At 41.7% G+C, this 16,420-nt stretch overlaps 1 protein-coding gene across 3 annotated transcripts in view; it reads right to left on the bottom strand.

The window, feature by feature from the left end:
- The window catches only part of ccdc40 (coiled-coil domain 40 molecular ruler complex subunit), a 69,099-nt gene that overhangs the window by 26,300 nt on the left and 26,379 nt on the right, over positions 1-16,420 (bottom strand). For all 3 annotated transcript variants that reach the window (XM_068004104.1, XM_068004105.1, XM_068004106.1), the window contains 6 exons: positions 11,009-11,166; positions 8,636-8,758; positions 7,895-8,016; positions 6,648-6,891; positions 5,170-5,352; positions 1,802-2,047 (listed from right to left, as the gene is read on the bottom strand). In XM_068004104.1, coding sequence (XP_067860205.1) covers positions 1,802-2,047; positions 5,170-5,352; positions 6,648-6,891; positions 7,895-8,016; positions 8,636-8,758; positions 11,009-11,166 — 1,076 coding nt within the window. The remainder of the gene's footprint in view (positions 1-1,801; positions 2,048-5,169; positions 5,353-6,647; positions 6,892-7,894; positions 8,017-8,635; positions 8,759-11,008; positions 11,167-16,420) is intronic.

Below are 16,420 nucleotides of genomic sequence, written 5' to 3'. Positions count from 1 at the left end.
GCTACTGACACAATTTTGAGACCATTAACACCCATTTTGGCATTAAAATCAACCCCAGTGTGTCTTTCTTCATGTAATGTTATTTCAATTTTTGAAAAAAGTACCAGTTGAATTTTTACTTCGATTTTAACCTGTTTTGTTGGAAATTGGAAAAAGTCGATACTGATGGCTTACACCTATGAGAAAGGAGGGGGAGAGAGAAAGAGAGAAACACAAATAGATGGAAAGGCAATTTCTTTCCTCTGATTTCTTATTTTAAAATACAAGTTGAATTTTGAAAGCAAACACAACTTCTATAAGGGAAACCATTTTGACCACCATTTTCCTTCTTCTCTTAGATCAGAGTATATATTTAAAATAACATTTAAAACCTAACAAACTAAAAAAAATCAACTGAAAAAAATTAAAATTTCCCATCAAATTGGTTATTCAATATTAAAAAGGCCAACAAGATGTTTCTCTCGCATAGACCTGCACTTCAGCTTGAATTCTGCTTTAGTCCCAGAATTAGAACTTCCAACTGGGTCTTGGGTTCTAGGGAGCTCCCGTTGGCAAATTCTATGCTGCATATTGACACTGTTCCTGGCCAGAATGGAATAATTCCCCTGTCAATCCTGGAGACCGCATTGCTATAAGTGATTGGGATTGATTTTACGCACATAATTTGTAACTATCCTCCACTCACTGCATTTTGCTAGAGAAATAATAAATTTGTATTATGTAACTCTTTTCCATTCACTGCAATTTGATGGAGAAATAACCCTATTTTTATCGGGAGACATTGCTGTAGTTTCGGTCATGAGTTCTGTTTGCTGTAGTTTGTAGAGACTCTTTTTTAAATAGACTTTGTTTGCTGTATGTCCTACCGTAAGTCCCGACCCTCCTCCAACTCCTTGGCTGACAAAGTGCAACTCATTGGCCAACACAGTGGTGTCAATAGACACTCAGCAAATTCTATGTGAACAAGAGAGATGCACCATGGGAGTTGTAGTTTTAACCCAGCTCCTGTGGAACTATAATATCCAGAGTGCACAATGAAAACCAGTGTCACATGGGATTCAGGTAGAAAGGGATCGATCCACTGATCCAGGGAGTTATCACTACTGCTGTCAAATGTGTATGTGTAACAGAGAGAAATATCATGGGAATTGTAGTTTTCACCCTGCTCCTGTGAAACTATAATACCCAGTTTGTAAAAATGACAAATGTTACATGACAATCAGGCAGAAAATTTACAAAAAAATGGAAGTTGTGAACATTGGAAGTAACAAGATCTATTATTAGTGTTTTATGCAGTTTAAGCCATTAAATAAAAATTCCCAGTTAGCAATGTTGTTTGACCCAAAATAAAATAGGATGGACACAATGACCACATGATACCCATCTGATTTTCATTCTAATAATTTCAATCGAACAAAAATTGGATGGATTATACAACAAGCCAGCGATCCACTCTGCCAGGTTACTGCCCAGGCGGGAAAGTTGAAAATTACCCCCCCACCCCACCCCACTACCACCACCTTTACCGTATATTCTCACTCACCATGTGCAACATAAGTAATCCACTGGTTAATATATAAATTTGAGTGAGAACTCACTAGCACCCCAAACTATTCAACCTTCCTTCCTTTCAGGCCTCCTACTATTCTGCATCAAAACAAGTATATTTTAAAAGTTGTAATGTTAAATTTTCAAAGACTAAAAATATATAATTCTGTTTACTGGAAAACTTACTAATAAGTTACTATTTATCTTTTAAAATTCACAGTAATTAACAAATGACACTTAATTGTTGACTTACTCCCATTTCTGCTGTCAATTGTGCAATCTTCTTGTTGTGTAGGTTGAGAATTGACTGTTTGTTTTGAATGGCAAGGATCCGTTTAGCAATCTCTTTTTCACTCAATGAGATAATTTTGTTTTTCTCATTCAATTTATTGTCCTGTTCTTGCAGCGTTTTCTGCAGCATGCTCAGTTCTGTTTTACAGTCATTCATTTCCAGATTTATTTGAGCATAGTCATTTTCTGTTTTGGCATAATCAATTTCCTACAAGGAAAATGAGAGTTTTTAGTAGAAGTTCACTGATAGTAATTAAATAGTGCGAGCAAAAATCTTTATATTTACACACCTATCTCAAGGTCATTTACTGTGAAAGATTCTACTAACATTATTATTTTAATATTTTGTAACCATCAAGGTGAGGAATGACAACGTTCAGGAATTGAACATTTCCTCTTTATACCAAGTGACTGTGCACCTCTACAGGGACGATGTTTCAGAAAGGAAGTTCCCTTTGTACTGCCCCAGTGAGATGCCTAACGCCACTTTTATACTTACCTGACAGTGTAAAGTTGGCATTTTGCATTAACGTTGTTGACACAGTTCTCATGGTGCTAGCAATGTTATAATTTGTAGACCTGCTGTCATTTTGCAAATCTCAGAACACTTAAACATGATGCTGAATGCCTTGAGTCATATATGTACATGTAGGTTGGTTTTGGTAGTACTGTGAGGTCTGAAGGAAGCCAAAATATGCAGGATATATGGCCAAAATTACCAGATCTACACAAGTAACACTTACTTGTAAGTCACCAGAATCAACCTGGTTGAACTCCCACCAGCAGCACTGTTATATGTCACAACATACAATGTACTCTGGGACACTGTGTTGGCTCCTCGTGTTAGACTGCAGCTGATAATATTAATTCATTGTGAGACCACCATGTCGTGGCATTCTTGCTATGAGCAGAAAAGTGAATGGTGGTGATGTGCCAGTAGTTCAATACTTGATTTTTAGTGGTGTATTTACAATCAGAATAACCTGAATATGGTTATCAATGAGCACAATTCAATTTTGTCAGTCATCTTCCACTGACAGAGCTTGTCCAATTAGCACTAAATTATGGCAGTTTGTACCATAGTTTTAACTTCACTGGTACCTAAAACGAGAGTGTTCAGCTCAGTTACACTTTGAATTCATGAGAGCCATTAGAGAGGAGTTTCATCCTGCATGGTCTTTTCAAATACAGTTAAGACTATACACGATGCACAAGTAACTATTACTTGTATAGATCTGTTAATAATAGCCGTACATCCTGCATACCAAGCCCCAGAGGTTAAAAGATAGTGTTTCAACCCTCTGTTCCACACATTTCCTGAAAACAATATTTTATTTTTTTTACCATTTTTGTATTTTTATCCATTTAAAGAAACCAAAAAACTTATGAAAATACTGCAGAGTACTTTCTGATGTAATCAACTCAGTTATTATAAACCACTCACTGGAATACCAATTTTTCCTTTGGTTTCATCTGAAGCTCATTACTGTCTGAGTGGATTGGGCAGTGGCTGATATAAACTACCTTGTTGGTTCCCACAAGTATTTAACTATGTGCAAAAATTGGTAAGAAATGTAAAACAAGCTGAATGGCTAGGGGCTAGGCCTCACATGTATGAGTGAAGCTTGAGTGTACAGACTATGCATGCATTGTACAGTTAAGGTTATTTCATAGCTTAATGATTACTCTGTTCCAAAGGGTTTGACAATGAGAATTAACGCGAGGCAAATTGAGTATCCCATGATGGAGAAAGGGGCCTAATTATGTAGATAATCCCAGAAATATAAGAAACCATTTAAAATGATCATTTATTTCACATACACAGTGTGCACTATTGTGGGGAAGGGAGAATCATGGCATCTATATATTTTCAGGCATTGTTTTCAAAGAGCATGCAACCCAAAATAAAACAGGAAGGACACAATGACCACATGGACGTCCACCATGACAAGTGAGAGACACCAGTAGACTAATTTAAACAAGGGCCTTTTGATATGACTGTGTGCCTAATCTTGAATGTTCAATTTTTTAAAGATCAGGTATCATGTGTAACATACATGACATCCAGGGGGAAATATCAATTTTTCAAGTTTTTTTGTGGGGATAAGAAAGTAAAAATATACTCTCTATACTCTTAATGGACAGCTTGGGTGCCTCTAAAATTATTTCCTTTTTGAGTAGAATTTCCATAGATAGTTGCTCTCCATTCACTTACCCACATTTGGACTCAAAATCAAAGTTTTTTTTAAAGCTGATTTTGTTTTTTTAAATCTCACAAACATTAAAAATCCACAAGCACTTATATTTCTGAAAAAAGGTATAGTAACAAAACACATATAATTACATAAAGCTAAACTTAAGTAATTTTTTTATAGACAAGGTGTTACACTGGATGAGGCTCATTAATTTAGAAGGACAGGGAAGAAGATATAAATTTACATCAGATAACAGTTGCAGCTTTGTATGTTGTCATACCATATATATTCATCCCACGCTGAAATGAACAGGAACTTTACAGCCATTAAAGTACTTGTTGTAATGTAGGGAAATGGATCAGCCAATTACGCACAGCAAGGTCCCACAAACAGCAATGAGATAATGACCAGATAATCTGTTTCAGTGATATTGGTTGAGGGATAAACATTGGCCATGATACTGGGAGAACTCCCCTTTGAATAGTGCCATGGAATCTTTTATGTCCCCCTGAAAGGGCAGACGGAGCCTCGGTTTAATGTCTCATTTGAAAGACAGCACCTTCAACAGTGCTGCACTGGAGTGTCAGCATGGATTATGTGCTCAAGTTTCTGGAGTGGGACTTGAACTCACAACCTTCTGACTCAGAGGTGAGAGTGCTACCACTAAGTCAAGGCTGACAAATGTCCATTAACAGGAGATAGCTTTCAAATTCTTTTGGAGCTGCAATGAGTATGAGATGGAAAGAGAAAAAAACTAAATAATCATATTGATCCACTGTATTAGATTAAAGGAGTCAATAGACTTACAGTAGCCAAGATGTGTTTTACAACTATCTACCAGCTTTTACAGACTCAAGTCCACTGATAATTCAGAAGGCATCTTGAAAAGGATGAATGTAGCTTCATTAAAAAAAAGTAATTTCATAAACAGCAGATATGATGTAATTTTTAAACATCTTTTATGTGGCAATTTGAACTTCATACATGTATAAAGTATGGCTGTAAAGCTTATCATGAGGAAATATTTTATGAGTACTTGTATATTTTTGTAACCAGCAAAGCCATATTGGGAAAAGTGTTAGGTGGGCAGCATTATAAATATTTATAAGTATTTGATGTACATGTCTTTCCATACCAGCTGCCGTTTTCGGCTTCGAAGCTTGCCAGCTAAGCGTTTCAAGTAATTTGTTGCCTGATTCGTGGTCAATTTACTCTGTAATTTCTCCATAATCTCATCTTCCAGTTTCACCTTTGCTGCATATTCCTTCTCTATTTGTAATTGCAGCACTTTAACTTCGCTTTGGTGCATGTTCTGGTCCTAGGTATGAAATATGAGAGGGTGTTAAATTAGATTAGGAACATACAGTAAGTTTCATTATTTTATATTGAAAAATCAAAAGAACAATCATGGCTGGTTAAAAGAATGTTTTATATTTAGTCTTTCCATACAGAGTTAGCTAATGTTAACTTTTTGGGGGAGAGAATATGTTCCTTTGTAGTTTTGAGGTTGTGCTGTCTCTCTCATTTCTGAATCACTCAGCAAGCCTGGCTGAGAAGCCAGGTATGCAACTAGCTACCAAGTGGGCAACCTGCTATCAAGACTCCAATAATGCTGCTCTTAAGCCAGCTGCTTAGACATGAGGAAGAGGAGCTAATGGTAACTTGTCTCTGATTGTCCTTGCCTCCTTCTCCAGTAGCACCTGGCCTTTGTTGGGCACTTTTCCACAGCAGCACAGTTGATATGAGGAACTCAACATGTTGACTCCAACCCACATCCTATCAGTGCAAAGGTGCAGTGCAATGAAGCTCAAATACACTACTCTACTTGAGAGATAACATTTCTAAATTAGCACTGAGTTTGAAGTTTCATTCTTCATTTTATTTGAAAATTCATTCATCAATTAATTTGTAAGAGTTCTGGCTTTACATAGTTGTATTGTGTGTTAAAATAATTCAGAAATAAAAAAACTTCCATATTCAAATCATTTATGATAAGTAGATTTATCATCCCATTCAAAAAAAACAACCACTTGTTACCAAATAACAACTGCTTATGATTAGAATGATAATTACTAAAACTGATGTTTTATTTTGTTTCCTCCATTTTGCTGCTATTTTCTGTCTCTCTCTTTATGTTTCTTGGGCTAAACAAGTGAACAAGTGACACTGCTGAGTAACTGCTATAGAAAGTGGGTGAAAGCATGCTGGTTGACGCCTTCCATCTCTGTGAGTAAAATTCTCATATACATTTGGCAGCTCCTCCTAACTGCCTGGCTGAGGTCAGAAACTAAATGTCTGGATAATCACTCACATGAACCTTTATTTTAATGCAATGTAGCATCAGCAGGCTAACTGTGTGACTATAATTTTATTCGGTAAGAATATTAGACATTAAACAGCTAAGAAATGTAACTACAATTTACAGCTTGTTATGGCATAGTATTCTGGTCCTTGATTACCCAACTTTTACGTTTAGAAACTGACAGCGCAGGAACCAAATTCTAGCTGTGATTAGATATTTCAAATCCAACAAATACACAGGGATAACTAGATACTGGTTTCTATTTGGTCAGGTTAACTTGTTAATATTATTCAGGATGTCAATTCTCTTACTAATGTAACTTTGTTGAGCAAACGTTCTGTCTCACTTAGTGTCCGAGTGTAGGTGCTGTACTCATGTTTTAATCCTTCTTGCTTTGCCAGGTTCTGCATAATCATTTTCTGGGTCATGTTAACGTCATTCACCAATCTGTTCAGAGTAATTGTTAGAAACTCGTTCTTCTCCTCTTGTTTCATGATAAAACTTTTGTAGGCTTGTAGTTCAGTCTTCAATGTTTCCACCTGGTGTTTTGACTGTCTAGATGAAGGAAGCAGAATCATTAGAAACTATCATAAACTGGTAGAATGAGGAATTGCCAGCTATTAAATAATGCTCTAGGTTTAGCAGCAGGGATTTTAGGAAAAAATAGAGATGGAGGAAGACTGAAAAATGCTCCAAGTTTTCAAAGATAGGAAACTGGTATTAGCTTGAATATCAACAATAGATGCATTGCCCATCTATAGTACTAGTTATGAAATGAGGAACAGGAGGTTTCACAATGTATATGAAACAGAAGCGTATGATATACTAGAAGAGTTAAGATAGATGATAGAAACAAGTAAGAGTGCAGAGATAAGCAAATTCTCATCTTTTGAAGAGGATACAGAGGTCACCTGTTGCACATGGGTGCATCAATGCGTTTTAACCAAGCCACACTAACTAAATGACATGAACGAAATAGAGGAATTTCTATATACTCATTAGTATAGATCTCCCACCTCTTTACTATCCCATTTACACTGGTGGTTGGAGGCTGGAACAGATCTACAATCAGCCAAAATGTGCATTCTGTTTGACAATGTAAAATCACATGAATTATACGTGCTAAATCAGTGCTGATAAGTTGGGTTCGTTTATCTGTTGATGTCAAGCATACATATTGATTTAGATAAATGCAAGTGTAAACTCTGACAGACAAGTCATAAATTGAAGGTGAGCATTTCTCGAAAGGAAGTACTTCTTCCATAGATACTCCTGTTTTGGGACTGGAACTTAAAAAATAGCCACTCAGCCAATGTCAGTTGTGGGTCCATCAGCAAACAGCTCTAATAGCTTTTATAACAAATGACATCCTTTTCAATCGGATAGTTAGCAGTCAAGAGCTATAAAAATCTTTAAAATGCAAAACTGGCTAAGATGCAGAGCCAAACACAAACAATAACAAAAAAATTATTTGAATATTTCTGACAAATGAAATAAATTTCCTGACTGTAGTTCTTCCTCTGAACTGATATCACTTTATTCAGATTCTGAACCGTACCTGACAGCTTCCTGCATTGCAGCATAGGCCTCATCTCGCCGTTGCATACCAATTAGGCTACTGTTCCACTGCTCTATTAGTTGTTTCTTCTCAAAACCAATTGCTTCAATCTCCGTGATAGCCTGAGAGACGATTTGAGAGATTTAATAAAAGGAGAAGTAAGCTACAATTAATTATGAAAGAACTAAAACAAAAGATCTATTTTGGGTGAGATTCTGAAGGTGCGTCCTCGAATTAAAATTTACCTGGCAGTCAGAAGTGAATGACGGGACCTCTGTACTTGCTTGCAAGTTTACATGTGCTGAATTCTATTAATGCTGAGTGAGAGAACCATGGGAGCACCAAAATAACTCAAGTCTGCTGGCTCTGTATTGTGTTCTACGTGTACTGGTCTAAGGCCTGTAACTGCAGAATAACCAAGCCCTAATATGACTGCTGGAAATGGGTAAATTATCTGTAAGCTTTATTGATCGGTCAATATAGGGCAATTGCACCATATTGCGCTCAGATAAAGCCAGTGGCTGACATCCAAAAAATTGTCATTCAACAGAAAAAAAGCAGACTGTACAAAGGTATTCTAAACTTTTTATAAAACATAGGATCCACAGCACTGTGTTGAACAGTGCCAGGCAGTACGAAGGGTGCAAATTATAATTTTTTCATACAGCAGTGACTTGCAGACATGGTAAAATACGTCTGAATTGCAGTTGGCTATAGTTGTGCTGAGGATTACTGTCTCACCTCTGCTACTGTGTTCCGTGCTGCTTTTGTTTCTTCTACTTGTGCTGCGTACTGGGCTTCATACATTGCAACCTGTTCTCGCAGTGCATCCATTTGTGATACTAAACGATCTACAAACATGTCCTAGAGCACAAAAGGAGAATTATTAGTTGTTTACGTCTAAGATGGAACAGAGTTCCACAACGACAAGGAGTGGCCATTACATTTGGCTTTTAAAAAGGAAAAAAAACTTGCATTTATGTAGCACCTTTCACTTCCTCAGGATGCCCCAAAGACGTCTTCACAGCCAATTAAGTACTTCTGCTGCGTAATCACTGTCAAACGCAGCAGCCAATTTACGCACAGTAAGGTTCCACAAACAGCGATGATATAAATGACCAGACAATCTGTTTTTTTTAGTGGTGTTAGTTGAAGGGTAAATGTTGGCCAGAACAACAAGAGAACTCCTCTGTTCTTCTTCAAACCACAGGATCTTTCACATCCCCCTGAGAGGCCAGACGGGTCTTCGGTTTAACATCTCATCTGAAACATGACACCTCTGACAATGCAGCTCTCCCTCAGTTGTGTACTGCTGTCTCCGGAGCAGGATTTGAACCAATGACCTTCTAAGTCAGAGGCGACAGTGCTACCACTAAGCCAAGGCTCACATCTACAAAAGTTTCCCATAGTCAGCAGGATGCTAGAATACTAGTCGATCTCCCATAGCAATGCACATGGGGAATCAAGACCAAGTGTAGTCTTCAGGTGAAGCAGGGTTGGAGGCCAGGTGATAATTGGACCAGAGCATGCAGATGTAATTCAGTCCCCATTTTAAAGTTATATATTCTGTCCTTATTTTTATTTTTTGATTATAAATTCCTATGTCCACATTTATAATGGAAACTGCCTACATAAACGTCTCACTTTAATTACACCCTCTCACCAGTGATGGTGCTGCAGCACCTCTGTTGGAAGGAGACTGTGATTTTAGTGGACCTCTGGGCTGGAAGAAGGTAGGTCCACGGGGTGGGGCTCTGATCTCGGGTGGGCGGGAATCAGGAACGGCAGTTGACAAGGCTGGTTTTGTGGAGCCCAGGTTAGCACTCCTGTTCCTCCCAGCCCCACAAAAATAAAGTGAAACTTACCCAGCGGCTCCTTGTCAGCCAGCCACCAGCTGATATTGAGAGAAGCAATAAATGTTGCACGCTCTATGCGTTCAATCCTAAAATAGCATTGGGGTCCTATTGGGAGGACCTTGGCAAAATGGAGATGGCCAAAGCAATGGCAAGGACAGGGAGGTAAATTGCTCCACGCCATTTTCAGGGCACTACCGCCACGTTCCCATCGGACGGCAGGCCTCAAAGTTCAACACATGGATCTTGTAAAAAGTGATTTATCTGTCACGTGTAAATAAATCATCAAAAGCACTGAAGGTACACAATTATTATTCAATGTAAATGGAAGTTTGAAAATATTTATGTTAGAAATAAGTCATAGGTTGTAGTGCCATTATTTGTGGGTCGGGTGCCATTTCTTCTTGACTCACTAGGCCCTTAGAAGATTGCTCTTGGTTATGGAGAAAATAGGCTCAGGTAGAGTTTATGTGAGAACATGCTGGGAAAGATCAAAGTCTCTACAGTACACGACTAAGGAGCAAGTAGAAAGGATTTATAAATCTATTTTAAATTCAATTCTAATGTTTCATCTGATTTTGCTGTGGAATTCTAAAATTATGCAACTGTAAAGTAACACTGTATTTCTGATACCACAGAGACCGAAAAAAAGGAAATGCCTGCATCTCAGTTTTTGTTAAGCTTCTTAAGTCAACTGTGGGTTTTCAAACAGATTGGGTGACATGGAAGTTATATTTTTAGGTGTACAGTTTAAATGTAAACACCTTGGTGCTGCGTTGTATTGTGTTATAGGCAAGTTGACACCATTGATTCTCTAAATGGCAAGTTCCTAATTGTAGCATTCTTTTGGGGAAGAGGTTATCCAGAGTTCTACACACTTCCCAAGAGGAAGGGAGGAAGACAATTATAAAAAAAAGGATGAGTTATTCCAGGCTGCTGTGATCAGTGATCAGCTCAAATACAGCATCAGCGGAGGCCCCAAGGAGTAGACTGTCTGCCAACTCTCTTGACTGGCAATGCTATGAGGTATAGGCGCAGATACATTTCAATATAACTCTACTAAATAAATTTCAGTAACAAGTGAAGACAATTATATGTAGAACAGGGGTTACTCTGATCACTCTACTTCCTTATTGTATTAATGTTCTCCCACTCTGTAACATGGTTACTAGGAACTTGTATCTTTAATGGTGCAGGTACATTTAACAATGATACATTTAATTTTAGATAACTATTAAGACAAATTTGTGATCCACAGTACCTGCTTTTGCTTCAGCTTTGCTGCCTGTAATTTTTCAGCCTCTAACTTTTCTGTTGCACGCTTCATCACCATAATATCAGAGCATACATCATGTTTTAAGTTCTCCATGTAGAAATGCCGCAGTGCAATGTTTTCAACTTCTGTTTGTAGTTGTGACACTATAATGAGATTACATGATAACATCAAGCAGCATCATTCAATATCAAATCTCTCTCAGGCACAGGCACGATAGGCCAAATGGCCTCCTTCTGTGCTGTAAGAGTCCATGAAAAGGGAAAGCATGCACAGTCTTTACTTGAGTTTTATCCTCTGTTGACTGAGACCATGGGCCCGATGTTACCAGGGCTGCGGGTTCTCGGTGGGGGGGCTATTGGGCGCTTGGGTAACGCACCCGGCGAAATCAGTCAGCTCCCCGCGCGATCATAGCATAATTAGATCCACTTACCTGCTCCTCCAGGTTCCCCACTGCTGATCTGCGCGTCGGGCGGGCTGCGCATGCGCAGTAAGATCTGTCAGCTGGAGGAGCTCTATTTAAAGGGGCAGTCCTCCATTGACTGATGCTGCAACAAACAGAAAAAATCACAGCATGGAGCAGCCCAGGGGGAAGGCTGCTCCCAGTTTAATGATGCCTCACTCCAGGTATCAATGCAAGGGGTGAGGAGGAGGGGGAGGACAGAGATCTTCCCCCCGGCGGGCGGGAGGAAGCGGCCTGCCTCTGCCACCAGGAAGGCCTGGCTCGAGGTGGCAGAGGAGGTCACCAGCACCACCAACATATTGCCCACCTGCATACAGTGCAGGAGGCGCTCCAATGACCTCAGTAGGTCAGCCAAAGTGAGTACACTTACTCTCTCCCCAACACTCCGTCTGCCACATCACCGTCCCCACCCCACATCTCCTTCTGCACTGCCAACACTACTCTGTCACATCACCCCTCATACCCACTCAAAACTCATCCTCATCGTACCTGCACCTACTCACCTCGCCAGTACTCATCCCGCCACTACCACTCAACCCAATCCTCATACAATCTCATGGCTCTCTCTCATACTCACCCTCTCGTGCATCTCTTTCACGGCCAGCCTCACTCAACCTGCCACTACCTGTGCTGCAGCCACAGGGCATGCATCACATATGTGCAGTAGGCAGCGTAAGGCAAACATGTCGTGAGCATGAAAGGAATGCACAAGGGTGTTTGAGGGTTTGTCATGGTTGTTACTTATATTTAATTTCTGACCAACTCACATTACATATTATATTGGCACCACTACTGCCATGTCTTCACGAATCCTGTCTGGTCTGTGCAATAATGCCCTTTCCTGAGGATGACTATGAAGACCCACAACTGATGCCACCCATTGTGTCACTGCAGAGTGGGTGTAGGTGTATTTGCAGGGCTCTTTTGCGCAGACGGCTGAGAGACGTCGATGATGTCCCCGGTTGCACCCTGGAAGGATGTGGAGGAGAGGTTGTTGAGGGCAGTGGTGACTTTGACAGCGACAGGTAAGAAGATGGTGCTCGGGCCAGCCAGGAGCAGCTTGGCATGAAGGAGGCTGCAGATGTCCACGACTACATGTCGAGTGACTCTGAGCCTCCGTGTGCACTGCTGCTCAGAGAGGTCCAGGAGGCTGAGCCTCGATCTGTGGACCCTGTGGCGAGGGTAGTGCCCTCTGCGATGCATCTCTCTCTACGGTAGCCCTCCCTCCTGCTGCACAGGTAGATGTGTCACAGCACTGTGTTGTGGAGCTCCACGTGTCAGAGGTGGACGGCGTGGATGGCGAGGCTGGTGATGCTGTTTGCCCTCCGAAGAGGTCATGACTGCAGCTATGGCGGCCCCCATCTGGAAGATGTACATCTGAGGGGGTCCGCAAGGTAGATACATGTCTCTGGACCCCGGGGTAAGTGTGCAAGTTGGTGACTTTGATTGTCAGGAGGAGGGTGGTGGAGGCCAAACTTTGTCCCAAGTGACAGAGTGGCCTCCTGCAATGAGTGAGGGTCTCCCCACCCCCCACCTGTCAAATGGACCTTTGCAGCTGCCACAGGCTGACAGCTGCAACAGGTCCATTTGAACTGGGAGTGTTTTCCCCAGTGTGGGAAACAGTCCCAGTTTGCTCTAAAATCCCACCCCTCCTCACATAATCCCTTAATCAGGTCAGTTAATGACCTGAACAAACCAAATAAATAGCTTCAAGTGGCATCCCGCTGGCTTTAATTGCCTGCGGGATTCCCACCAGCGGGAGCTGCGTGCGCACGCCGGTGCGTCAGCAGGGAACCCGATGTCACTGAGCGGCTACAGGGCATTCTCAAGGGGGAGGGTGAGCAGGCAGAGGTCGTGGTCCACATTGGGACCAACGACATAGGTAGGAAGGGAGATGAGGTCCTGCATCAAGAATTTAGGGAGCTAGGTAGCAGATTAAAGAGCAGGACCTCAAAGGTTGTAATCTCTGGATTACTCCCAGTGCCACGGGCTAGTGAGTATAGAAATAGGAGGATAGAACAGATGAATGCGTAGCTAAAGAGTTGGTGCAGGAGGGAGGGTTTCAGTTTCCTGGATCACTGGGCCTGCTTCTGGGGAAGGTGGGACTTGTACAAGTCGGACGGGTTGCACCTGAACCAGAGCGGGACAAATATCCTTGCGGGGAGGTTTGCTAGCACTGTTGGGGGGGGTTTAAACTAACTTGGCAGGGGGATGGGATACAGAGTGGAGCTACAATGGGGGGGTGATGTGCAGCCAAATATAGAGAAAAAAACAAGTCAGCTTGGAAGACAGGGCAAATATGTGAGGGCAAGGCTGGATGGCATCTATTTTAATGCAACGAGTCTTGCGAATAAGGTGGATGAACTGAAGGTGTTGATAAACACATGGGAGTATGATATTGTTGCTGTCACAGAGACATGGTTGAGGGAGGGGCAAGACTGGCAGCTCAATATTCCGGGGTACAGAATCTTCAGGCGAGACAGAGGGGGAGGTATAAGAGGAGGGGGGGTCGCAATATTAATTAAAGAATCAATTACTGCCATAAGGAGGGATGATATATTAGCAGGTTCCTCAAATGAGGCCATATGGGTGGAGCTTAAAAACAAAAAGGGGGCAAGCACTTTGATGGGAGTGTACTATAGACCCCCAAACAGTCAGGGGGAGATAGAGGAACAGATATGTAGGCAAATCTCAGAAAATTGTGCAAATAATAGGGTAATAATAGTGGGGGATTTCAACTTCCCCAATATTAACTGGGATACTCAAGAGTGTAAAAGGCTTAGAGGGTACAAAATTCTTAACGTGCATCCAGGAGAGCTTTTTGAGCCAGCATGTAGAAAGTCCTACAAGAGAGGGGGCGGTACTGGACCTAATTCTAGGGAATGTGGCCGGCCAAGTGGAAGAAGTGCTAGTAGGTGAGCACTTTGGTGACAGTGACCATAATTCGGTGAGATTTAAGGTGGTCATGGAAAAGGACAGGGAGGGGCCGGAAATAAAGGTTCTAAATTGGGGGAAGGCCGATTTTAATAGGATAAGGCAGGATCTGGCCAAAATGGACTGGGATCAGCTGCTTGTAGGAAAATCCGCATCGGAGCAATGGGAGTCTTTCAGAAGGGAGATTGAGACCATACAATGGCAACATGTTCCCGTAAAGGTCAAGGGTGGTTCCAAGAACTCCAGGGAACCTTGGATGTCAGGGGATATACGAGAATGGATTAGGAAAAAAAGGAGGGCTTTTGGCAGATACAAAAGGCTAAAGACGGAGGAAGCCCTAGAGGAGTACAAAAAGTGCAGGGGGATACTTAAAAAAGAAATTAGGAGATCAAGGAGGGGCCATGAAATAACACTGGCGAGCAAAATAAAGGAAAATCCTAAGATGTTTTATAAGTATATTAAGGGTAAGAGGATGACTAGGGAAAAAATAGGGCCCATTAGGGACAAAAATGGCAATCTGTGTGTGGAGCCGGCAGATGTAGGAGGGGTTCTAAATGAATTTTTTGCATCTGTTTTCACTATGGAGAAGGACGATGTAGACATAGAAATACGGCAGGGGGACTGTGATATACTCGAACATATTAACATCGAGCGGGAGGAGGTATTGGCGGTTTTAGCAGGCCTAAAAATGGATAAATCCCCAGGCCCGGACGAAATGTATCCCAGGCTACTGTGTGAGGCAAAGGAGGAGATTGCGGGGGCTCTGACACATATATTCAGAACCTCTCTGGCCACAGGGGATGTGCCAGAGGACTGGAGAACCGCTAATGTAATACCATTATTCAAGAAAGGGAGTAGGGAAAAACCGGGGAACTACAGGCCAGTGAGCCTAACATCAGTGGTAGGAAAATTATTGGAAAAAATTCTGAAGGACAAAATTAGTCTCCACTTGGAGAAGCAAGGATTAATCAGGGATAGTCAACATGGCTTTGTCAAGGGAAGATCATGTCTGACTAATTTGATTGAATTTTTTGAGGGGGTGACTAGGCGTGTGGATGAGGGTAACGCAGTGGATGTGGTATACATGGATTTCAGTAAGGCCTTCGATAAAGTCCCCCACAGGAGACTGGTCAAGAAGGTACGAGCCCATGGAATCCAGGGTGCCTTGGCACTTTGGATACAAAACTGGCTTAGTGGCAGATGGCAGAGGGTGATGGTCGAAGGTTGTTTTTGTGACTGGAAGCCTGTGGCCAGTGGGGTACCACAGGGATCGGTGGTGGGTCCCTTGCTGTTTGTGGTCTTCATTAATGACTTGGATATGAATGTAAAAGGTATGATCAGTAAGTTCGCTGATGATACAAAGATTGGTAGGGTGGTAAATAGCGAGGAGGATAGCCTCAGTCTGCAGGACGATATAGATGGGTTGGTCAGATGGGCGGAACAGTGGCAAATGGAATTTAACCCGGAAAAGTGTGAGGTGATGCACTTTGGAGGGACTAACAAGGCAAGGGAATACACAATGAATGGGAGGACCCTAGGCAAGACAGAGGGTCAGAGGGATCTTGGTGTGCAAGTTCACAGATCCCTGAAGGCGGCGGAACAGGTAGATAAGGTGGTAAAGAAGGCATATGGGATACTTGCCTTTATTAGCCGAGGCATAGAATATAAGAGCAAGGAGGTTATGATGGAGCTGTATAAAACACTGGTTAGGCCACAGCTGGAGTACTGTGTGCAGTTCTGGTCGCCACACGACAGGAAGGATGTGATCGCTTTGGAGAGGGTGCAGAGGAGATTCACCAGGATGTTACCAGGGCTGGAGCGCTTCAGCTATGAAGAGAGACTGGGAAGATTGGGTTTGTTTTCCTTGGAGCAGAGGAGGCTGAGGGGGGACATGATTGAGGTGTACAAAATTATGAGGGGCACAGATAGGATGGATACTAAGGAGCTTTTTCCCTTCGTTGAGGGTTCTATAACAAGGGGACATAGATTCAAGGTAAAAGGCG

The sequence above is a fragment of the Heptranchias perlo genome, chromosome 23 (genome assembly GCF_035084215.1).
Source record: "Heptranchias perlo isolate sHepPer1 chromosome 23, sHepPer1.hap1, whole genome shotgun sequence".
NCBI lineage: Eukaryota > Metazoa > Chordata > Chondrichthyes > Hexanchiformes > Hexanchidae > Heptranchias > Heptranchias perlo.
The sequence above is the reverse complement of the archived record's forward strand: the minus strand, read 5'-3'. Positions and strand labels throughout refer to the sequence as shown.